Consider the following 25,954-nt stretch of genomic DNA (forward strand, 5'->3'; position numbering starts at 1 on the left):
CAAACTCTTACAGAAAATATCCAGCAAACAAAAACTTAGTCCGTTCTTTTGAAACATCAATGGCAAAACTACAGTCTTCTGTTAGTAGAGAACATAATAAGTTAAAGAAAATGTCGTTGGAAAAAAATTGTAATGTTTCCATCAGTAAGAAAATTAAAACAGCTGAAATGTTTATGAACAAATGGAAATTATACTTCTGGTAACTCATTTCCATTTTTCTCTCTTGGAATGTTTGACAGGAAAATAGCTTTGGTCCGGATAACATAGTGACTTTAGAAAATTTCGAATTCATGAAAATAAAATGTGACTCTCAAGTATCTTTCTTTTTCAACTGTAGGGGACTAAAAAGGGTTTGAAGATTGACCCTTTCATTTTATTTATTTCCGTCAACTTTTTCAAACTTTTTCAAACTTTATCTGTAACTATAAATAATTGTGTATTAAATTAAATATGTTCATCAGTATATTTCAGTTTTATTAAGCATTATGATTCTTCCACCTTAAAAATATGTTAGATAAGTACAGATGAAATTTTGTCAATAAATATATATATTATACATATGTATACAAGTCTGAATTGAAAATTACGTTCGAACCTATGAGTGCGTTGGATAAAAACCGCAATTTTTACACGTGTGCATGTAAAACAAATTTCGTTGTAGAAGGGTATAAATACTGCACTAACAACATTTTCCAAAAGACCAAAAAAGTAAAAAAGTATATTTAAACAAAACGCATTTGGCTAACAGGTCGAACAACTGATGTTCTTTAACCCGGCTGACTGCCAAAATAATAACAGCAACAGTAGTATACCGCTGTTCAAAACTCGTAAATCCATGGACAATAAAAAAATTCGGGGTCACAAACTAAAGCGGAGAGAAACGCATTAAATATAAGAGGAGAACAACGACACAACACAGAAACGGACCAAGCATCAGACAAAAGTACCACGGAGAATAACAAATATAACATCAAAAACAAAAACGTGAATTTGGGATAGACAAGTACCGTGCCACGTCTTATCTTAATATCTCAAAAATAAGAGAAAACAAACGACACAACGTTAGAATGCAACACAAACAGAAGCGAACAATAATATAACAATTATTTCGCAAATAAAATTGATCACGAGATGTTACAAAATAGATCTTAATATAAATTTATTACTAAACAGAAAACAATGAACTTGTGAACAAATATTGTTTTGTACACCGAATCTAGATTTCGACAATATATGTCTCTTCAGTAATGTTAGGGATCGAAACGGTATTTGGAAGGCCATATAATTTACCCTCAATTGAGACATATGATGCAGCCTTAAAACAAAAGTAGATAATGATAAATGATATTTCACTTATTGTGACAAGACTACCAGATGATGAGTTTGGCATGTAATCACTTGGGTCCATCTGCAAACAAATTTGTCCAAAGTGTTTTGTAAGTGTGGCTCTTAGATATTATAATAATAATGATATTTTGTACTTTGAAATTAAATCAACTACCTGAATAAAATTGTGGTTGTTTCTCATGGATGCGTAGATTCTTTTCAGTTTAGTATATATACATTGATTTTTTACTAAAAACTTATCAAAACCTTTTTTAGAGGAATAATTGATAATCGTGAATTATTTTTTTTTATTAAGTTTATGGCAACATTTTAATTTGCACTGGTTTTTTTTTTATCTATTGTTAAAACCAATTATAATTCAGATCCGTTCAAGAAATGGGATATGAGGTCAAAAGAGTCAACATCAAGAACTATGGAGAGGATAAGGCTGCGTGTGAATAGTACGACAATGCAGAAACGAAGTCAAAGAATATGATAATTGTTTATTGGATTACTTAGATACCCATAAGTACTAAGTTAACCCAATTTTGGGTTTGAAAATAAATATCAATAGAAATCAACAGAGTATATTTTTATAGCTCTTCTATAAAAGCTTGCAAAGAAAACCTTTGATCAACTTGCTTGCTATGCATGCAAACAATAGATGGGCAGAGTTTCAGTCTGTTTTATATAAACTGGGATTTGATTTGACAATAAAAATTGACACCCAATAGAGTTCATGGTTAACGTGACGGTACCCAAATTGCACCTATTTTGACAGTTTTTTCACCTACGTTTTTTTATGATCAGGAAAAAAATGTCCATACTGTGTTTATTTTGTAGCCCTATCCTTCTTTGTCATATAGGTACACCAATTTAATTTTTAGTCCATATTGAGTCATTAAAAAATGGGTTTGAATCAACCTCCAAACTATCCATGATTCTGTAATGAGGAGTACCCAAATTGCATCCATGCTTAAATTTACATCATCAAAAGTTTAATAACCGAGCTTTTGTTTGATTTCTTCAAATATTTTGAACAATTGGATATTTGTCCATGGTTACTATTCATATTTTACGAAATGGAGACTTATAATATATTGTATTTGCCAATTTTAAAAAGATGACGTTTTGATGACGTCGCATGGTGACGTTTTCGTACATTTTGTTTTTTTCAGTAAACAGTCCATCTGTTGATAAATACTGTGAACGTTTTGTGTATAACTAAATATGTTTACCTATGTTGAAAGACGGGCATAGTATCAAATCATAAAAAATACAACTTGTTTAGTCTCTAGGAAATCTTGTAAGATTTTTATTGCTAGGTTTTTTCTAAATAGGTGCAATTTGGGTACCCTTACGTTAAGTGTATTGTCCAATTAATTAAATAAATTGAAAGTGAAAAGGAAAATGAACTCGGCAGCATTGTGTTTATTGCTAGACAATTATAGAAATAAAGACGGATACATTACTTTAACACCTAAATTCAGCACATAAATATACACAGCCGAGTAAGCCAAAGCATCAACGCACTAAGTGACGTCACATTCGAAAAAAAAATACACAAAGTGAGATCAAGTGAGGTCATATTTGAAATTATAAAAATATTTCCTTAAACAAGATAGAATTAGCATTGATTCAAGATTAGATTTGTAATATTGATATTACATGTGTTAATATCAATTAAAATGACAAAACTTATGTATATCAAATTGGGGGAGTAATTAGACAACTAATAAAAATAACGGTACCTATTTTCTTGCACCAGATGCGCATTTCGACAATACATGTCTCTTCATTGATGCTGGTAGCCAAATTGTGTTCATGGGAGCCCAAAAAGAATCAACACGACGGTTCTTTAGCAAGAATCAACACAACTGGGCCCATGTCGGTCGAAAGTGTAAGGAAGTATAAAAGGCCTGCTGACGACATGCTTAAGATTTTTCAAATGTTTCGTAACTGGAGACGATGCCCGTCAAATGATGGGATGTGAAACAGTGACCTCTCCATCCAGTCCTTATAAGAACGAAACCGTATCAAATATTAATATTCCATGTGGTCCGCACAGTACCTTTAGTAGATGTGTGTTTCAGTTTCTACCACAAAAGTAATTCAATTGCATATAGTGGGATTAGAATTGTTTGGTCTTATATGCATACATGTTTTGTTTTGCAGATGTCTTAAGACGAGGATATCGTCCAAGATTCTCTTCCACCAAATTCACCTCCTAACCCTAACAATCTAAATGTTGCTATGTTAAGAACTAGAAAAAAAAGAAAGTACAACAAACGATAGAAATGGATTCATACGGTAGTGTAGACGACAGTGAACACTCAATTCAAGAAGAAAAGCACACAACAAAAAAAACACATCTAGCCCTTTTCAACTGATTTCTATAGTTCGTTCTTATGTTGTTCTGTTATACCACTGTCCCAGGATAGGAGGAGGGATGGGATCCTGCTAACATGTTAAACCCCGCCACATTATGTATGTATGTGCCTGTCCCAAGTCAGGAGCCTATAATTAAGTGATTGTCGTTTGTTTATGTATTACATTTTTTTTTTTTTTTTCATTGTTTCCAAAATGAGGCCGTTAGTTTTCTCGTTTGAATTGTTTTACATTGTCTTATTAGTTTCTATTTCATTGTTATATTCAAAGAAATCAAAGTTGACAGGTGTATAAGAATCACCGGGTCAGTCTGTATGTCCGTACAAATAACTCGTAAGCACCAATAAACAGATGCATATAATTTAATGAATCTTTACAAAACAAAATCACATATGTGTATGTTTGCAAGAAGAAGCATTGTTTTGATAACGCGGTCATCTTGTGGTCTGGTCAGTTGATTTGAGTTTGCGGTCCTTATCAGACGCAAAAATGGATATTGTAAAAGTGTTAAGAAAGTTTCGGGAAGAAAAAGATCCCGAAATGGAAGAATATGATGGGAAGTGTTTGCCAACCCTCAGTAAGGCAGAACTAACAAGCAAAGCAAGGTGTAAAGTTAGAAGAACTATTGCTGTTGGGTGGAATCCCGGATTCAAGGGAGAACATGTGCTAACTCCTGCATTTTGCATTTCAGTGTACCGATACAATTCAGGAGGGTAAAGAGGATGAAGAGACTGGGCCATCTAACCGCCAGCATCCACCTAGAAAAAAGAGAAAGTCAAATGACACAACTGGGGTAAGAACAGTTTAATCAGCAAAAAAGGGCAAAACAGAATTTTGTTCTTGTTAAATAAAATATTTTGATTATGGTATTAAGAGGTTTTGAATGCTCATATTTTATTTTACCCTCTGGTGGCTGTAATTGCCATACATTCTCTTAAATAAATTGTAGCAATTAATAGTGAGTTTAATAATAAGATTGGATTAAACATTTTGGGTTAGTTTTTTTCCCTATAGGAAACAATAGAAAAGTAGTTCATGACATTTGTTAGCATATAATATTTCACTCTCTAACAGTCTAAAATGTGGATCAATAAATAATTTTAAAATCAACTTTTATTTCACAGTAAGTGAACTCAGTTTAAAGGCACCAACCTTTTTATAACAGAGAAAAAGTAGGAAGGGGGTTTATTTTTTTGAAAAAAAACAAATATTTTGTCTCAAAGGAAAGCCTAGTGTAATAAAAAAAAATCAGATACTATTTAGTGTACATAGGGCGGCCAGTTTATTAAATTCATGTATGATATAACCTAACAATATCGGATTAATTTTGAAATGTCAAAATAATTTGAAGATGGGTTGGTTAGAAGCTTTAAAAACCTGTGATGATATCATGGGTATCAGGGTAGGTAAAAATATTATGTAATATTGGATTACTACTTTTATATTTATCAGATGCTGATAGATGTTGGTTGAGGAAGACGGGACAGAGATAGATGCGGAGTTCTTTGAATTATTACCTAGTAATACACCTTTAATTGTTATAAAGGCAGGAGAAGAGTGGAATCCGGTACCTCAGCAAAGTACATCCCAATCAGCAGAATCTTCTCTGAATAATGGTTTGTACAATCAAAATAATGTGATGGATATACAAACACCGGAAGTAACGGTAACGAAAGTAATGTCGGATACTATCTAGTTTTGAAATACACAATTATCCTTGCTGGAAAGCGTGCAGTTATTGCAAACATTTCCCATGCAAAATCACGTGATGGATATACAAACACCGGAAGTAACAGTCGAGCAGACCGCTTGAAAGGTAAGTAGTCGTATTAACTTGTTTATATCAATAACATTTAATAAATAAGGTAGTGCACCGAATGTCGGATACTATCTAGTTTTGAAATACACAATTATCCTTGCAGTTATTGCAAACACTTCGACACAGTTCCAAAATTTCACCAGATAACAAACACACCTCATATGTTTTTATAACAACATTTCTGAAAAGTCAATGTTATGGGAGTTTTTAGTGGAAAAAAAGCGCATTTTTCGCTTTAACTTTCTTATATGTCTTATATTTATATATATATATAAACTCATCAAGACAACCACTTAGTACGAACTGCATGTCATGATGAGTGTTTGTTTTCACGTTATTTGCGATTAGCTTAAATAATGTGTGTGTGTGTGTTATCAGTTGGGTTGTTTTCGGTGTGTGTGGTTTCATTTTTGAAAATTGGATTTTCGACAATAAACCAAGCGTTTATCGTAAAAAAAATATTGTATACATGAATAGTAGCGGTGTTGAATTGAGACGCATTTATTTTGCCAAACAAATCATAAAGAAAACAATTTTATGAAATTTTGATTAAAAATATTCAAAGTGTGTGGTTATTCGTTGAAAAAATATTGAGTGTGTGTGTTATCTGTCGAAGTGTTTGCAATAACTGCACGCTTTCTAGCAAAAACAAATGTGCATTTTAAGACTACATACTATCCGACATTCGGTGTGCCAATTTATTAATCAAATTTTGATTGATATAAACAAGAAAATGCAACTACTAACCTTTCAAGCGGCGAGTTCGACTGTAACATCCGGTGTGTGTATATCCATCACTTGATTTTGATTGGAACCCTTGATATTATTAATTCAGAAATTAATGTGGGCATTTTTATAAATTTCCTGTTAACCAAACTTTAAAATTTTTGAAAAACTAAGGATTTTCTTATTCCAGGCATAGATTACCTTAGCCGTATTTGGCATAATCTTTTGGAATTTAGGATCATCAATGCTCTTCATCTTTGTACTTGTTTGGCTTTATACGTATTTTGATATGAGCGTCACTGATGAGTCTTGAGTAGACGAAACGCGCGTCTGGCGTACTAAATTATAATCCTGGTACCTTTGATAACTTTAAGGTAGATCGGAGCATTTTGAAAATTTCATGAATTTGACCCACCGAATTAGACTATTTACCGGATTTATAATCACATAAGCAACACGACGGGTGCCGCATGTGGAGCAGGATCTGCTTACCCTTCCGGAGCACCTGAGATCACCCCTAGTTTTTGGTGGGGTTCGTGTTGCTTATTATTTAGTTTTCTATGTTGTGTCATGTGAACTATTGTTTTTCTGTTTGTCTTTTTCATTTTAAGCCATGGCGTTGTCAGTTTGTTTTAGATTTATGAGTTTGACTGTCCCTTTGGTATCTTTCGTCCCTCTTCTCTTAAACATGTTCTTTTTTTAAACTACTTTTTTCTATTTCTTATATATATTTGATATTTTATCAATTTCTGCGACCATCATCCCGGATGGCCTCAATTGTATCAGCCTACCTATTGTATTTATTGTGAATTTGTTCTCGTCCTGAATATGTATGAAATATTTCCCACTGGACGTTAAACAAACAACAATTAATCAATCTTTTTTTTTATATAAGAAACTTCCACATATGGTTATTTTAACTGACCCATCAAAATTGAGAAGAAAAAAATACCCCCTGAAATTGCAGTAATATGTTTAACTTTAAAAGCATCTAACATGCATTACCAACATGTATCACTGATAAAGAAAATTTATACTGTTACCAGGAACATATATATTGTTAGATAAACTGTTCCCAGCTGTCACATTGTATAGGATTTTGACATTAAAATTTGTGTACAAAATGTTTTCTGCTTTTTCTTTCTTTTACATATATCTTTTGGTTTTCAAATCTAGTGTTTATATTTAATCAATTCTAGTGTTTATGTTTATATTACCATGCATAGATGTATTTTGTCACCTGTCTGGATTTTTTTTAAATGAAAGCCAAACCTGGGATTACCCTTATCCGCTTCCGGAATCGGATCCGATATTGTAATTGTCTTCCCCGGCAGCCATTTTATTTTCAATGTTATCCTCTCGAAGACCAGGTGTAAATTCTGCAAGTGCTTATCTTCAGGTTGTAATCAGTCTTTGAAAAATACTACTCAGATAGTTTATATTAATATCTTATGGTTTTAAATATTTACTCATAAACGTTTTAATACTCTTTTTTTTACTATTAATCAATTTAGCTGTATTATCCGTCAGTCAGTCAATCACTCATTTCAAATACACAAGAATTATTAATTAAATGACAATGAAATATATGTTAGTAATCTGCCGTCATGCTGAGTAATACCAAAAGAATATATTTAAAGAACATATTGTCACCAATTGTCAAAACCTGGCAAAAAGGGGTAAGAGCGTGTGGTAAGCGTGGTACTTGTATGCGGCTTAAAACGGCATTAGAGGTATATATATACAAATGTAGATGAAAGAACTTATTCCCCACAAAATGTAGTGAGTAGAATATTTAAAATATTGAATTTATTTAGAAAAAATATTCCTAAATTAAACCCCTGTACACAAAGTAAAAATGGATCAGAAATGGCATTTGTTAGAAGCAGCTTTTATTTAATTTATTTTGTATTTTATTTTTAAAATGTGTATCGAATAATGAAGTATGTAATTTCACATGTTTTATCATCCAAAAAAAAATAATTATATAAAAAAAAGACTACGAATTCTGGATATTGCCGAAACAGACAGTGGAATCTTTCCAAGAACTTATAACTTAAGTGTCATGGAGATTACAAAACTATAACGTTGAGGAGTCATGGATGACGTTTGAAAATCGTATACCGGTATTACTGACACTGATCTGGTTACGGCAATACCCAACTTATACACTCTTATCATTGACATTTGGGATCTCGGTATCAGCGGTTGGGAGAATTGTTAACATCATGTGGATACCGATGCGGGAAGAGGTTTCCCCACTCATATATTGGCCAGCAGTAGAAGATTAAAGAAACTAGAGATGGAGATGGCCCGAAATAAGTAATGTTGTATAGATGGTACTTCTCATAGGACATTGGCACCTATTACAGAGCCACAAGAGGAGTTTTACAGTGGACAAATAACATATCACTGTATTCGTACCAAGGTACTGTTTTGTTATTGATCACACAAAAAAGTGTTATTTACATATATAAAGGAGTCTGGGTTTAGAATATATATATAGTCGACTCCTTCTTTTTTGATGTAAATGTAACACCCAGAAACGTGTCCAAATGCAATCACTATACGCTAAGCTGAAACACTACTGGACAAAAAACAAGTTTATGGGTTGTGCAAAAACAGTAAATTTATGATATCAACAGTTATCTAAGGACTGATGCCGTGGTTTACGGCGTTGCCCAATTCAAATACTATTCATAACAGTCTTTCTAACAGTTGTCTAATGTGTCCCAACCTTTTTATTGTTGGGACAGTGGAAATTTTGTTTAGACCTTGTAACAGTCGTTACCTGTTTGTTATAACTTTTTAAAGGCTGTTAGTTATTAAATGTCTATTACAACTTTTACAAGGTTCCAACAGTCGTAAAATGTTTAAAAATAACATTTTATTGGTTGTTACCTATATTGAGTTTGAAATTCATTATGGTTGATTGGTTAAATGTTTATGGACAACCCTAATAGACCACTTTCGAGTTCATCCGTCACCGGCAAAAACTCGTCAATTATGCACGCCTTTATGACGTCATTTACCAGATAGAGGGGGTCGTCTGTATCCCTGAACTATTTACGTTCATCAAGCGTCTTAGTGATCGTCTTTGTGCAGGATAAACTAGAAATAATGGTTGCTCTGTGGGTACTTACTGACCATTCCCTTATGACAGCAGTGTTGATTGTCAATTTTGAGAATTCAATTTGCCGAATAATTCGTACAATATAGAATTATAGTTTTCCAACCACTCGCTCAACATTGGAAGGGAAGTGACGACGCCCCTTAACACACAAATGACAGTGATAAAGGCGCGTATAATTGACGAGTTTTTTCCGGTGACAGATACACGTGGTCTATTTTTAATGAAGATTTTGAGAATTATTCCTTGTCTGTCAGGCAGTCCATCACACATATGTGTCACATTTGTCCTTTGTCCTGAATTGTTGATTAGATGGTACCAAGGTTTCATGTGGCATGCGTTTTATATAACACATTTTCAGGTCTGCCACAGATCGACTTTTTGTTTTATAAATTAATGTTCGTTTTTACGCCCCAGTCGCGTTGGAAAAGGCATTAAGTGTTACCTTGACCGTCCATCTGGACACTAGCAGGGAAGTTATCTTAACATTGGACCCTATGGGGAAAAGACATTCAAGTGTATGGATCTCTCTGAAATTGTACTTCAAGGTTCCATATCACAAAGGAAAAGCTATGATTGAGTTTGGGGTGATGAATCATAATAAGAGGGTTCATAAAATTTGAGGGGGAATTTCCTTTAAAATTTTCCATTTTAAATTGGTTACTTCTGATTTATATATAAAAGCAATTAATAATGATATGCACTTTTTCTGCTGATCTGACGATCCCTTATCTCTGTTTGCAGTTCTGAAAATGATTTTTTTTTATGACAGTTTCCCCCACCTATTAACATATTTCAAGCCGGAAAATGTGACATATTCTGACTGGTACGTCCAAATCATTTTGTATATATATGAAGTGGACCCCGAGTTGTGAACCTTTGGTTTCCAAATAATTGCCGAGGCGAATCCTGCCATGCTAACGGAAGGAAATTGAGGAGGAAAGAAAATTGTTAACGTCATTTCCTCCGTCGGTGAAAGAATCATTGATTTTTTTCCTGCTTTCTTGCATAACTTTAATTTTTGTTGATTGCAATTACTTTGGTGTTACTGGTGGGGAAAGCATGATGGAATCTGAAATGGGTCTTGGAAATGTCATATCTTAACGTTTCTCTACTATGGGTTGGATGATGTTGACGATACATTTTATTTCTTTCATTTCCTTGGTAGTGGTATTGCTGTTTGGTGATGTTATCTTTAATATGTTTTCTGTCCCTTGTTCGTAAAGCTGGTGTGCATTTTCAAAATTAGGTGCTATGGATTTATGAAGAGTTAACAAGTTGTAGTGAACAGTTGAACAAGGATTTACAGTCGACAAGCTGGTGTTGAAGCCTTTCATTGGAGCTAAGTGAAAGCCAATTTTTAAGAGAAAAATGGCCAAGAAAAGAATGCTTCTGTCCAGATTTGTTAAGATTTTGCCAATATTTCTTGTCTGAGAGATATGATTGTAGTTTTGTGGTTTTGCTTCTAAATTGATTGAAATTCAAATACTTTTTTGGTACACTACTAAAAATCTTGTGCGCATAACTTTTGTTAACTTGTGTGCACAACTTTTGTAAAATTGTGACCAAACTTGTTGATACTTGTGTGCACAACTTTTGTAAAATTGTGCCCAAACTTGTTGATACTTGTGTGCACAAATTTAAATTTTGTGTGAATCATGATCCCATACGATATATAAGAGTTGTTGAGTTAGATTGCTGACAATAAAACGAAAAAAGGTACATTGTCAAGGTCAAGTGCAAAATAAGTACAAGTTTTTACCAATTTCGAAATATCAAATCATTTTCTCTATGAACATAATAGTCAAAAGGGCTTTTAACAACAGTTTTACAGAAAAAGATCCAAAAGCTAAAAATAATGTTGATGCTCAGACAAACATGTAAAGATCAAAACTTAAATTAAATGATTTCCATTAACCAAATAACATGCTGTTGAATTTAGCACTGTGAAAAACTGTTAAAACCGAAAGAAACAGAACAGAACCAATGAAAACATACATATCAAGTCTTAAGTCATGCACACATACAATTATAACTTTTAAATTCCATCCAACATGAAGCCGTGTGTATTTAAAACACCAAACTTCATGTTTTGCACAAATGATTCGTAACTGGTACATAGTGTTGACATAACAAAACAGTTGGTACATGTTGTTGCCATCGGAAATCCCTCCTTCAAGAAGGTGACTAATGGGCTATGCTCAAACTCCAACGGTGGTATTAATTTTGATCCTGTCGTGAACATTAGAATTGTTTCAAAAGTTATATCAGTTTCTTCATCGGAAAAAAACCCCACAATAAATTACAATTCATTACTTCAAGAATGACGTATATAGTCTCCGGGACAAGTTTGCAATTCCTCTGAGTGCAAAAGTTGTCACCTTAATTTTTGAAGTTAAGTCAACAATTTCCTCAAGGGAAATCAAATATCCCTAAGGAAAAAGATGTTTTTCCTCAAGGGATATTGTTTTTCCGCGGGAATTTGCTCCATAAATATTTCCTACGAGGAAATTCTTTTTCCTTAGGCCAAAAAAAATATATGTCTGTTTCCTGTTTCCCACCGACCCTGACTCAAACCCCCCGACCCTTAGATCTTTTTATTCAAATCCGGAAAAAAATCGGTTCCGGTCCTGAAAAAAATCGTTTCCGGTCCGATCCAGATCCGTATTTTACTATGCCCAAACAAAGAATGGCTGCTCCCAGCACAAATGTGCCACAATAAACGAGTTTAAAAATGTCAGCACTTGGGAGGATTATTCAATTAAAGCTTTTTTAAAGGGATTAAATCATTTTAGGGTACATGACCCTAACCAAACATGACATATAACCGACTGCAAATCTGACAGGAAGTGGCAAAAAAAAAAAAAAAAAAAAAAAAATCCCGACCTACCGACCCTGATTTTTTAGCCTTGGAAGCAGGAAACAGACATATATTTTTTTTTTGGCCTTAGAGGAAATTTGCGGCTTCAAATTTTCCTTTGAGGAAATTTGCAGCTTCAAATATTCCATGTATTATACATAGTATATGTCTGTAAAATATTATATAAAAAGAATATATTCGAGTATAATTTTTACGTATTCTTATATATTACTAGAACACACCCGTGATATCGCGGGTCCGTGACTGAATTAAAGTACTAGTATATAACTATGCGCAATTAAGCCTTATTTTAGTATAACATGTAGCATTGTCATCTGATAAAGTCATGCCGATTATAAGATACAGTTTTCTCTCCTTTAATATTTTTCTGTTTTAACCCGTCGAATCAATTATTGATAATATTAATTATTTGGAAAACAAAAGGTCCTGGAATGGAGTATTTTTGAATCATTAGCATTGTCCTAGTATTAGTTATAGATATATTAGAATTCTTTGATTCGTTGTTTTACGTCATGCCCACTAACAAATTGAAAACTGTACCTAAACGCCTTATTTTAGTCCAGATTTTTAGCATTCTTTTTGTTATCTTAGAAAGTCTTACTGATTAAAATACTACAATAGGTTACAATTTGACAATTAAGTAGTGTTAACCCCGTGATTATGACTCGTGTATATAGCATATTAATAATTAATACAACGTTTGGTGGTGTGTCTGTCAGATAAGGTAATAGGTAACAGGTGCATATACTATTGGTATCGGTATCGGACTTGCCCCGGATCTTCTTAATTATTGGCAATATAAAGTTGAAATCTTTGATTCGTCGTTTTTACGTGATGACGGCTGACAATTTGGACCTCGTAATTTTAGTATTATAGATAATATCATGTATTTGTCATAATCATAGATGGTAACTATAAGAAAACTAATTTCATTTTGTTTTGGGTATAATTCTTATAATAGTAAGGTCATTTATCTTTTTAAGAAGTATGCATTTAAATCATAAAAACAATTTAAACTTTATATGGAAGCTTTTGCAAAAGATAAAAGTATTTGCGGGTGTATTGATGCATATTTTAGCAGTGGACAGCTGGGCTTATCAAATCCAATTGCATTACTCCATACAGTTTGGTATTGTAATACTGTTTACTTTGGGCTTCGTGGTGTAACAGAGCACTATCAGATGAAGTTGGGAGATGCAAAACTTTGTAAAGATCACAAAAATAATAAATATATACGAATGATTGAAAGAACTGCAAAAACCAGGACAGGAACGGATGTGAAAAATACAAGGGAAATACCCCAAGAGGGCTTGGGCTTATTTGAATGACCAGTCAAGATGTCCTGTTAAGACCTACAAGTTGTGCAAATCAAAGCTTCTTTAAATTTATCCAAACCTGAGGATCCATTTTACATCCAACAGAATACAAACCAAAAGATGGTGCAAAAGGCAGATAGTGGGGGTAAATAAGCTGGGCAAGTTTACAAAGATAATGGCACAAAAATCAGGTACAAAATAATCAATACACAAAGGTGTAGGTGTCTTTCTCCATCTTAAATGTGAAATGTATCTAATGCCATCGAGACGGTTGACATTTCTCATTAAAGGCACGAGGATTGCCGAGTTCTTAGTAATGAGAAAATTTAACTGTCTAGAATATTTTTTTTGTCAAGCTTGTAGAAAAGGTGACAAAATATTCATTTTAAGATTTTAATTTTGGATTTCATTAAATGTGGGATTACTGGATGAAATCTATGTCGTTTGTAACAAACGGAATTTATGGAAACAGATTCTTCCAAGGCTCAGATTAAAAAAAACTGGACCGAGGTCTCTGTCATATTCTGTTGTTTTCTGGATTAAGCTTTGACACATACAATTTGAATGAGCTCACAGGGCAATAAGGTGAATTTGCAAATAAAAGGGGTACATGTATTTTATAGTCGTCATATTTTTTATTTTTTTTATTTTAGATAATAAGATTAAATATATTTGGTTAATATTGTGATATTAGTTAGTCATAATAAATGTGAATGATTTTTGTGTTTTGAAATTATTATTATGCATGTCCTCGTACTGTTTGTGTTTATTATTCATTAGCTATATATATATGTACATGTATATGTTGAAATTAAATGATGAAAATTATGATATATCCATGGCAAATAATGTTTATAGATATAGGAAGATGTGGTATGAGTGTCAATGTGACAACTCTCCATTCAAATAACAATTTATAGAAGTAAACGTACATGAATGTTTAATTTTTTAACCTGTAAGCTGTTCCTTTAAGCAAATAATCATTTATCGGCCCAATTTTCTGATGTTATAAATTTGAATGACCCGATATTTTTCTTCTGTATTAAGACAATTTTTGCCTATATAATTTATTACACCCAATAACGGCAATATGTTTTATTTTAATATTTAAAAACAGGTTAAATTTATTTTACCTTTCACTTCTGGCATGACTCTCGAACTCTCTTCTTTGTCCGTTTCCCTGTGTTTTTTTGTCATCTCATCCTCCATCTTTCGTACAACCTTTAGTCCTGTGGCAGGGTCCCTCTCTACACCAACAATTGTAACAATCTACTATAACTGTCTATAGATGCTGCTGAAGAACTAATTGTGGATGTCTCAAACGGAGCTAAAGGTTTTGAAGCTATCGGAATAGGAGTAGCTGTGTAGATATGTACGGTTGGCTTTATAGGCTTAGGGAACGACTTTATACGGATGCCTGACCTAGAAACCCAATGCTTTTATGATTCTGAGTGTGTCTGCTTCACGATATTACGTCCATCTTCAAATGAGTACGATATTGACGCCTTCTTCAAGTAGTTTCTTTCATTATAAATTTGTCCATTTTCTTGTAGGGTTTTGATCTCCCCAACATACTTCCCATACCCACGGGTATGGCTAATAAGGTCATACTCATTCCTACACCTAAACATACACAAGGTGCAAAAATAATCACAGTGTTCCAATGGTACATGATATTTGTAGAAATGGTATGTCACACGGTTTTTCTCTCATCTATAGGGACACCTCCCGCAGACAGACAAGCAGCCTCTTGTAAGAACGAAATCTGGATCTCTATCCATCTACACCACTTGAAATCATTGAAAAGCCTTGCTATTCATGTCAATGTTGAACTTGTACATTTTTTTTGCATTTTTCAAATCAGGGTTTCTGTGGCCACCACATTATGTTTTTGTCCCTTTTATTGTTGAAAAGAGTTTGGTTGTTAATAGTTATTGCTTACATCGACTTCATGTAACCAGTGGCGGGTAGTTGACTCATTGGATATCATACCACATCTCCTTATTGGTTTATATGATATAAATAGGAAAGCTATGCATTTGCATTATACAAAGGCTATATTCGTACGAGATTTTGCTAGATAAACCTGTGTAGCAATACAGTATGAATAATCTCCGTGCATTACACGAGTACATTCTCGTACATTTTATTAGGAATATTTTAAAAGCATCGACCATCATAATTCTATTAAGGCCGCATTCTTATATAATTAATTTTACACCAGTTAATTTAAACCATTACTTTATATTCATCGCTATTTAAAGCATTCCCCTAAACAAATTTTATTGCATAACACCGCATGGGTATGTTACAATCGTTATTGCACTGACTAGGTACGTCAATCTCAAAAGGATCATATAAGGTGTAAGGTTTTCATTTTGAATATACATGTATGAAATATCTGCGACGGGTAGTTGTACCAAATAATCCGATTTTTTCTAAAAAACAATAATGTATACATAAGCGCATTCTTCTGTTTAACCTCTTTGCGGTCTAAAAAATTCTGAAGATTAAATGAAATGAAGCGCTGTTTTGGATTAACCTAGATTGATTGTTGGTTGCTTTACGCCGCATTAGCACAAAAAGGCTATATCGCGGCGAGAGCTAATTGGAATATTTTTATAATTTAAAGCATATTTTTAAAATAAGACAAAAAGTCCTTCAATATACTAAAATTCTTGACTAAAGCAAATTGAGTATATACAAATAAAAATCAACAGTAAAATAACGTGATAAAAATTAAAATCGATTAAAATATAACATTTTTATATTCTATGATAAATTCCAATTTCTTTTAAAAAAGCAACAATATTTGTAAATGGAACATTATTAAATAAATCATACATATTATTGACATTGAAATGCTTCTTACGAATATCAGCAAAGTCAATACAATTAATTAAAACATGTTTAATAGTATACTTGCAGTTGCAAGGAACACATTGTGGTTCATCTTCATTTTTTAAAAGATACTCGTGTGTTACTCTAGTATGACCAATACGACATCTAGTAATAACACACTGAACTTTTCTGCACATAATATTTTTAAAAGGTTTGCCTAAATTCGGTTTAATTTCATGCAATTTATTATCATCTTTTTTACTCCATTTATTTTTCAATATAATAAAAACATATTCTCTAATATTAGATTTAAAATCAGTATATGGTATATCACAGTTAGATACAGGATCACCAGGGCATTCTTTGCCTCAAGGTCTACAGCTGTGTTTTCAAGGATTCCAACATGACTCGGAACCCATAGAAATATTATTTCTTTCGGAAGAATTTTTAAAATTCCTCATTACATATAAAATTTTCAGGATTGTTGGGTTTTTAATTTTAGTATTTCGTATAGCTTGTAAGCATGAAAGTGAATCCGAACATATAATAAATTTGGATTTATCTGAAGAAGCAATAAATTTCAAAGCCAAAATTATTGCTTCTGTTTCAGCAGTAAAGATGGATGCATCAGATGGAAAACGGAGGGTTGCAGCTCTGTCCCTGAAGACAGCAGCAGATGCAACCCTATCACCATCTTTTGATCCATCAGTATAGACAGTTGAAAAATCTAGATAATCGGCTTTAATTTCAGCATAGTGTTGCTGAATTAAAAGAGAATTTGTTTTATTTTTATTGTGTTCACGGAGATCAAATATCATTTTTGGTTTGGTAAGTTCCCATGGAGGACATTTGCAAGTTTTTACTTGAGCAACAGATTTTAAATCAAAAGAAGCCAAATGTGGTTTTAAACGTATACCTAACGGAGGAATTTTATTTTCATGTTTTGCAAAAATATCTTCATAAATCGGATTAAAAACACAGCTGTAGGCAGGATTATCTGAATGGGCTTTTAGTTTGACAGCATATTGAAGTCCAAGCTTCAAACGTCTGTCAGAGAGTGAGTGCTCATCAGCCTCTACATACAGACTCTCAACTGGTGAGGTTTTAAATGCGCCAAGACAGAGACGCAAACATTGGTGATGCACAGCATCGAGAATCTGTATGTAGGACTTCCTTGCAGAGCCATACACTATAGAGCCATAATCTATTTTAGATCTAACTAGAGATCTATATAAATTGAGTAAAATGATGCGATCAGCACCCCAGTCAGTGCTGCCGACAACTTTTAAAATATCTAAAGCTTTTAAACATCCCGCTTTTAACATTTTGATATGGGGTAGAAAGGTTAACTTTTTATCGAAAAGTAAACCAAGAAATTTGGTTTCATTAACCATTTTAATTGGGTTGCCGTACAAAGTTAGTTCTGGGTCAAGATGCAATTTTCTTTTGTTACAAAAATGCATCCCGACCGTTTTTGAGGTGGAAAATTTGAAACCATTTTCAGAGGCCCATTTTTCAATTCTTCCAAGACATGGTTGTAATTGTCTTTCTATGTTATTCATATTTTTGCCTCTGCAACATATTAAAAAATCATCAACGTACAATGAACCTTCAATATTACTTTTTAAAACTTCAACAAGGCTGTTGATTGTAAGACTAAATAATGTAACAGATAAAATACTGCCCTGAGGGACACCCATCTCTTGATCATACAGATCAGACATGGTCGAATTAACTCTAACATTAAATTGTCTGTTAGAGAGAAAATTAGAAATAAAATTAGGCATATTGCCTTTCAACCCCATATCAAATAAATCTTTTAAAATACCATTTTTCCATGCAGTATCATAGGCCTTCTCAAGGTCGAAAAAGACCGACACCACATGTTCATTTTTCGCAAAACCATTACGGACAAATGATTCGAATCGAACAAGATGATCAAGAGTACTGCGGCCCTGTCGGAATCCACACTGGATATTGGCTAATAGCCCATTGGATTCCAGGAACCAAACAAGGCGATCATTGACCATCCGTTCGAGTGTTTTACAGACACAACTGGTAAGAGCAATTGGTCGATAATTAATAGGATCCGTATGATCTTTACTTGGTTTTGGAATAGGCACGACGGTTGCAAGCTTCCAGATTGATGGTAAATCACCAGATTCCCAGATGTTATTCATGAGCTGCAAGAGAGCTTCTAGCGAGGAATCTGGAAAGTGTTTTAAGAGTTGGTAGTGAATATTATCAGGCCCACAAGCTGTATCATGGGCTTTTGACAGAGATGTTTTAAGTTCTTCAAGAGAAAATAGTTTTATTATAATTTTCAAAAGTTAAAATTGGATCTTGCACAGTCTCAAACATCTTTGACCGAAGTTCCGCTCGACAGAGATTCTCAAACAAGGACCAGTCCGCCTTGTCAAGTTTCCAACGTGGTACTCTCTGTTGGGCAGAATAAAAAAGATGTTCAAGTACTATTGGAAAATGATCACTTCCACATAGATCATCATGAACACGCCATGAATAATCCAGAAGCAGAGAGGGATCGCATATAGTGATATCAATAGAAGAATAAGACCCGTTTCCAGGATGAAGATACGTATTAGATCCATCATTAAAAATGCATAATCCTTCTTGAGAGACAAAGTCCTCAATGATCTTACCTTTGGCATTATGAGTCTTGCTACCCCATAATGGATTGTGGGCATTGAAGTCGCCCATAAGTATAAATGGTGAGGGTAATTGATCAGTGAGGTTTTTGAGTTTTGCTTTATCGATAATTGAATTAGGTGGAATATATATCGAACATAATGTAATTGTTTTGTTTAATGATCAACGAATTGCAACTGCTTGCAGATCCGTGGTGAGGTGGACTGTGCTTTAAATGACGTTGTCCTTCACATAAATGGATGATCCGCCTGCAGCACGTTCATCTACCTTTGAAAATGTGCTATACATGTTGTATCCTTTTAAAGATACGTTGTCACTTTCTTTTAGATGAGTTTCTTGAAGAAAAAATGCAATAGGTAAAAAAGACTGAACTAGAAGTGTTAACTCGAGAAGATTTATTTTAAGACCTCGGCAATTCCATTGGATTATATTTGTCATTATTTAATAAAAGAAGGGCGGATGCTGTGGAGTTTGCCAGCATTCTTATTTCGCTCACCCTGAGATCGTGATCTTTCGGGTGGCGGAACACTTTCGGTTTCCATTTCAGTTTCGTCGATAAGTGTTGAAAATCTGTTGTGCGAGGAGAGTCGTCGATCTCCAGGACTACGCGCAGCTGGTGTTACTCCGCCTCGACCCCTACCCCGCGACCTCGAATCAGAAGACTTCTGAGAGGATGTATTTCCTGGCTTCTTTTGGACATCCTTCTTTTCTTGAGAACGAAGAGGAGATGGGGCTCTGGTAGACTGTGTACTGGACGAAGAAGATACCTTCTTGGATGCAGATGAAGGAAGACTTTTGCAGGTGGAAGAATCATCTATGTCACTGGGAAGATCCCAGACAGATTCACCGCTCCAATTGTGTATTTCTACTGTTTCTTTTTTATTTGATTTTTTTTTTCTCATTTTTTTTTGGTGATGATAGTGAGCTCTGTAGGGAAGATTGAGTTGACTGAGTACTGGTTTTGGAAGATATTGGTTTTCTTGGAATTAATATTCTATCGGTAGGTTCTGTTTCAACAGGCAGCATTTTAAAATTGTCCGCATCAATTGGCCAAGTCATGCGAGTTTGTGTATTCTCGTGACTGAATGAGCGGACAACTTTGCTGGCGTACGATGGTCTGTTTGAAACAAGGAGATCATTCGAAACAGAAGCTATCTGTTTAGCTTCTGGGTAACTAATGTTTCTTTCTGTTTTAATTTTAATAATATTTTTTTCTTTAAGGTAAACAGGGCAGTCCCTAGACGATGAAAAATGGGATTCACCATAGTTTACACATTTAGAAGATTCAGAGTGACAGTTTGTTCCCTCGTGCCCTTCGTCAGAACACTTGAAGGGATTAACCTAGATAAGGGACACTAAAGGCAGAACACCTTAAAGCCACGGATGTATAAGAACTAAAATGGTGAAAGATTCATAGTATGCATTATGCTTATTGTTTACATCCGTGTTACCTCAAAGGTGACTGGGGAACCGAAATATGGTCGCTTGGTCTTCTCCCGACCGGCATTAAAACATTTGCCGAAGAGGAGCGTCCGTTTGGCTGTGCAGGATTTATTAAGCTCGCAGTCACGTCCGGTCAGAATGGGAACGTTAAATCCGATTCCTCGTGTAAAGAGAGTGCCACCATCTATGTCCGTTAAAAAACCACTGTTGCACACGGCTAAATTTCTGTCCCTTTCCAGTATTCCCTCATTTTCTAGTGGCACTCCAAATTTCCAAGACCATCATCCCGGATAGCCTCTGTTGTGGACTCAACTTCCTATTGTATTTTTTATTTACTTGTTCTCGTCCTGCACATGCATGACATATTTGCCACTGGACGTTAATCAACCAACAATCAATCAATCAACGAAAATCCTTAAATGAGGATTTTTAACAAATAATGCATGGTACAAACAAAAATTTTCTTATGTTACTGAAACTTCATTCAGCAAACATTACATCATTCTTAGTCATTTAGTTAAAGAAAAGGGAAAGTGATCAAGATTGGAAATTTTGTAAAATAAAATATGTTTTTGCAGAGATACGTCTTGAGCATGTGTGTAAATATGACTAATAAAATGGGTTTATGATGTAGACTGTATTGTGTGCAAATCCTCAGATTAACAACATGCAGAAATGACGAACTTGAAAATATGCAGAATATAGGTCTACTTTTTTAAATACAAACATGCAGAAGTAAGATTGAAAACGAGGTGTATACCCGATCTTAGTATTAAAGCCGATCAATTCATTCTGAAAACACTTTGTTAACCGGGACACACAAATTCAAACTCAACTATCCATCAAAGTGCAAATAAATAGTATGTAAGCAAATATCGTTTTACCTTCAACAATAAGTTGTCCCAAAATGACAAATGTATTAAAAAGAATCAAAGTTGATAAGGCAAGGGATCCGATGTAGAGATATACTTCCCCGGATTTTAAAGAGTGCGTGTTCAATCATTTGATTTAGATTAGACACCTTTTTGTATAGAATAAATGCAAATTATAAAAAACCGCGAAATTCTTCCCAAGAAACCGATTTGTAATAAATGCATTAAGATTTTTCTTCTTTTTTTTTGGGGGGGGGGGGGGTCTTCTCACAATTCATTTAAATAGTATACTATACCGTTATCTATTCCATTTCTAATTTCGCGTTTCGGTGAATGAGGATTTTATAAATGCATCACAATATGAACTGTCATTTTCATTAATGATTTATTGCCTGAATTAAGTTTTCTGTCTATTCTTTTGTTTTAAAGAATTCTGTCATAAATTATGAATAGTTTGATGTTCTGAAAACATGGAAAATAAACTCGACCATAAATCAGTGTCAAGATGGTTATTCCGTTGTCAAACTGCTTCTAAATAATCAGTTTTCAATTAAGAAATAATTCCTTGGGGATGAAATATATCGTGATTTTATCACGGGTTGGCCCTTTATGACAAATATTTTACCCTGATCAATACACTTTTTCATTTTTAGCCATGGCGTTGTCAGTTTGTTTTAGATTTATGAGTTTGACTGTCCCTCTTTTTTTAGCTCAGTTGACCTAAAGGGCCAAGTAAGCTTTTATCATCACTTGGCGTCCGTCGAAGTAAACTTTTACAAAAATCTTCCTGACGGTCATTTTTGGGGAGATCTGGTTGTCGCCCCATACATTTTTTTTTTAAAGTTTGTGTGTTTTTCTTACCAATGGTATGTCCCTAAACGTCAATTCTTGCAGTATTTAAAGGAATAATGTTTGTTTTCTTAAATCATGAGAACTATTACAAACAACTTTTAAAGTTTTTTTTTAATATATATTTAATGAAATTAATATAAGTACATGTACTTGTAAACATAGTATGTCTTTTATTATTGCGGCCAAGACATATCTTCTTTGTTTTTTTAGATTAATGTTTGATTTATTTTCAATAATCCGTGTTCATGGATATTTTTACAAACTGCAACTACTTTATCTTACAATAAGGCATTGTTCTAGCAGTACCCTGTATATTCACAATTACTTAGTAATTATAAAGTTAAAAAAAAAAGAAAGAATTCTGTCCGAGTATAATGTTGTGTATTGGTCTAACAGTGATTTCTGTCCTGTGACTGGATGATGTTGTTCAACTTTTGTGCTTTAAAATGTTATGCGTTTTTATATTTTAATAATAAGCTGTAATTGACACGTTTTTCATTATTTTTTAACAGGTGTTAAACATGTACATGCAGATATATCGTCAGAGGAAGTGTGGGAAAAGATGTCAACAGTCATTCAGCATACTCTCCAGGAAATGCAAAATAATGAAATATTTATCTATAGAAGGTTCAGCATATGAAAATCAAGTTATGGCAGTAGCTAAATGTGTTGCAGGAAACAGTAACATTATAACGATATTATCTCCAATCCGTTAAGACATATATCGTCCAGAGTTCATCAAGGCTATTTCAGTAAAATCACATTTAAATTGACGGGTGAGAGAGACACTATTTAGCATTCTAATATGACGTCCCTATTACGCTTTGTAAACAAAGATGTGTACTAACCAGCACAAAAAATATGTTTGACACATGCGCATAAACTGACTTTGAATCATGTTTTATTATTAGTAAATTACAGTAAGATGGAACTAACAATTTAGTATTTAGAAAAATAATTATTTAAAAAAAAAAACACCACAATTTTGATTGTATATCAGTAGTATTTACATAAATCTGCATAATTTGTAACAATCAAAAAACATATATTTATGAGTTTCGTTATATTTTGTAGGTTGCTGAAATAATGAAAACATGGATACTTGCATAATATGTAATGATGATATACAAAATGGAAGCAAGACTGTTGAACTACGAGAAAAGGGCAGTATTGGAATCAATAATGCAAGTATAGAAAGAGGAGACACTATTGTTGCCAGGTCAGGTCAGCTTGTGCATTTACACTGCCGCCGTTCTTACGTAAATCCACTCGTCATCAAAGGATTAAAAAGAAAATCTACATCACCAGCACCGCTAGCTACACCACCTACACTTCGGTCAGAGAAACAGTTCAGCTTTCAAGAAGACTGCTTATTTTGTGGTAATTCTACCATTGAAACAACAGCTAAAATAAAATCATTTGACGTGCATGCCGTGCAAACGGTGTATTGAGGATTAATATGCTTTATACACGGGTCATAATCACAGGGTTGACACTACTAAATTGTCAAATTGTTACCCATTGAGGTATTTTAATCAGTTAAAATACTAAAATAAGGCTTGCGCATAGTTATATTATATATACTTTTTAATTCAGTCACGGACCCGCGATATCACGGGTGTGTTCTAGTACTATTAAACATGTTTTAATTAATTGTATTGACTTTGCTGATATTCGTAAGAAGCATTTCAATGTCAATAATATGTATGATTTATTCAATAGTGTTTCATTTACAAATATTGTTGCTTTTTTAAAAGAAATTGGAATTTATTATAGGATATAAGAATATTATTATATTTAAATCGATTTTAATTTTTATCACGTTATTTTACTGTTGATTTTTATTTGTATATACTCAATTTGCTTTAGTCAAGAATTTTAGTATATTGAAGGACCTTTTGTCTTCTTTTAAAAATATGCTTTAAATTGTAAAAAATATTCGAATTAGCTCTTGCCGCGATATAGCCTTTTTGTGCTAATGCGGAGTAAAGCAACCAACAATCAATCAATAAATCTTTTAACAATGAAACACTATTTGTGAGTGAAACAATAAAATAAATCATACATAGTATTGATATTGAAAGGCTTCCTTCGAATATCAGCAAAGTCCCAGCTCCTGGAATAGATGGGCCACTTTCAGTTTCCTTTGTGCTACTGGTCAAAGGAAAGAAAAAAGTAATTGACCTTTTGATGATGTCTTTGTCTAGAAATTCTATTAGTTTCTGGCGGTCATTTTTATAGATACTTTTGCAGAGAAAAGCAGCCTCTTCTGTGACATTTTGCCTGGACTGGCAATGAATTTTTCTGACATTTATCTGCTTAAGTTTGTTGACAAGTTTTATGTAATCATTTGTAGGATACTTTATTGTTTTTTCTTCAATGGTGTGTTGCATAAAACCAGGGGTTTTAAGAAACACTTTAATTGAGTTTAAAAACAAATAGATGCTGACAGCTGAAAAACAATAATCAAAAGCTCATCATACTTTCATCGATGCAATTTATGCAAAATAATTCTGAATATGATTTAATACAGATAAAAGATCATTTGATATGTACATAAATATTATGCATATTTAGTGACTGACGATTGAATTAAATACATACTAAAGCAGTTACTCTCCAGGACAGCCTGCTTCACTAACTGAGTCCTCAATCTCTTCTGTATTCCAAAATTTAACATAATTATGTTGTCGCCATCCTCATCCAAATTTTCACAAGTGTAGCTTCTACCTAGTTTGAGCTTATAAACCCCAGCTGTGTTTGTGTTTGTTAATTTCTCCTCAGACAGAGTGGAAAATCCTTTTACAACATTCTCTGAATCCATTCTGTTCCATGCTGCAATCCTTCTATCCAATTTCTCTTTCACCACTCTTTCATACAATTCATTCCATTTGGATGCTAACATCTGGAAAAAAATAACTATACACCATAAGCAATTAATAATAGTAATTAATAAGTTTCTCACTGGTATCTTGTACTGCTTGATTCCCAATATCATTATGATACCATTTAATATTTTATAATGTATAATATAAAAAGAATTGAAAAGTTATACATGTACAAATTCATATCAATACAAATAAAAGATTCTCAGAACAGATTTGGGCAACCAGTCTTTATGGCTGTGAATTATAATGTGTGAAGCTCTTTAGTACATATATTTGGGGTAAAATATGACAACAAAATCAATTACCTGCGTAATTATGGAATGTCTATGACACAAGTCCAAGGCTTGAAACAAACGTCAGGAGACAATTTGAGGTTAATATCCGTGCTGTGTGGGGAGTACTGACCAGCGGAAATGGATAAGGGCATTTGAATAAAGTATTAGCAACATTAAATTATCCTACTATGTCCCAAAACACATTCACAACTATTGAAAATGAAATCAGTCAGAGGTGAAAAGATATTCTGCAAGTACACCTTTCACAAGCTATTGCAGAGGGAAAACAATTGCTCTTGCAAAGGGTAACTTTCATCATGTGTTAATCATGCCCGTAGCCAGGATTTTCCAGGAGAGGGGGGAGGGGTTGAATGAACTCGCGAAGCGAGTCCTTATTACGGCGGGGGTCTGGGGGCAGCTTAAGAAAATTTTGGAACATAGACAAAAAAATAAGGTTATATTTAAACACATAAATAATGACAACAAAGAAACAATACAAATCATCATTAACATATGTGTCTATCATGAAA

The 25,954-nt window shown here is 33.6% G+C and overlaps 1 protein-coding gene across 1 annotated transcript; it reads right to left on the reverse strand.

The window, feature by feature from the left end:
• Nucleotides 1-13,344: 13,344 nt before the first annotated feature.
• On the reverse strand, nt 13,345-25,166 carry LOC134718409 (uncharacterized). Its single transcript, XM_063580910.1, has 6 exons — nt 24,878-25,166; nt 19,591-19,968; nt 18,049-18,720; nt 15,162-15,209; nt 14,720-14,833; nt 13,345-13,472 (listed from the first exon to the last, which is right to left on the reverse strand). Exons 1-6 carry the CDS (start codon nt 25,164-25,166, stop codon nt 13,345-13,347), a joined length of 1,629 nt encoding a protein of 542 aa, XP_063436980.1.
• Nucleotides 25,167-25,954: the final 788 nt, after the last annotated feature.

Source organism: Mytilus trossulus, chromosome 5, assembly GCF_036588685.1.
Source record: "Mytilus trossulus isolate FHL-02 chromosome 5, PNRI_Mtr1.1.1.hap1, whole genome shotgun sequence".
Classification (NCBI taxonomy): Eukaryota; Metazoa; Mollusca; class Bivalvia; order Mytilida; family Mytilidae; genus Mytilus; species Mytilus trossulus.

Coding starts and splice junctions, on each gene's coding strand:
- LOC134718409 (XM_063580910.1), bottom strand. CDS start 25,166: ATGTTAGCATCCAAATGGAATGAATTGTATGAAAGAGTGGTGAAAGAG. Junction 18,721..19,590: donor CGAAAGATCACGATCTCAGG/GTGAGCGAAATA, acceptor TTTCTCTTGAAG/AACTTAAAACATCTCTGTCA. Junction 13,473..14,719: donor AGTCATGCCAGAAGTGAAAG/GTAAAATAAATT, acceptor ATCTTTACAAAG/TTTTGCATCTCCCAACTTCA.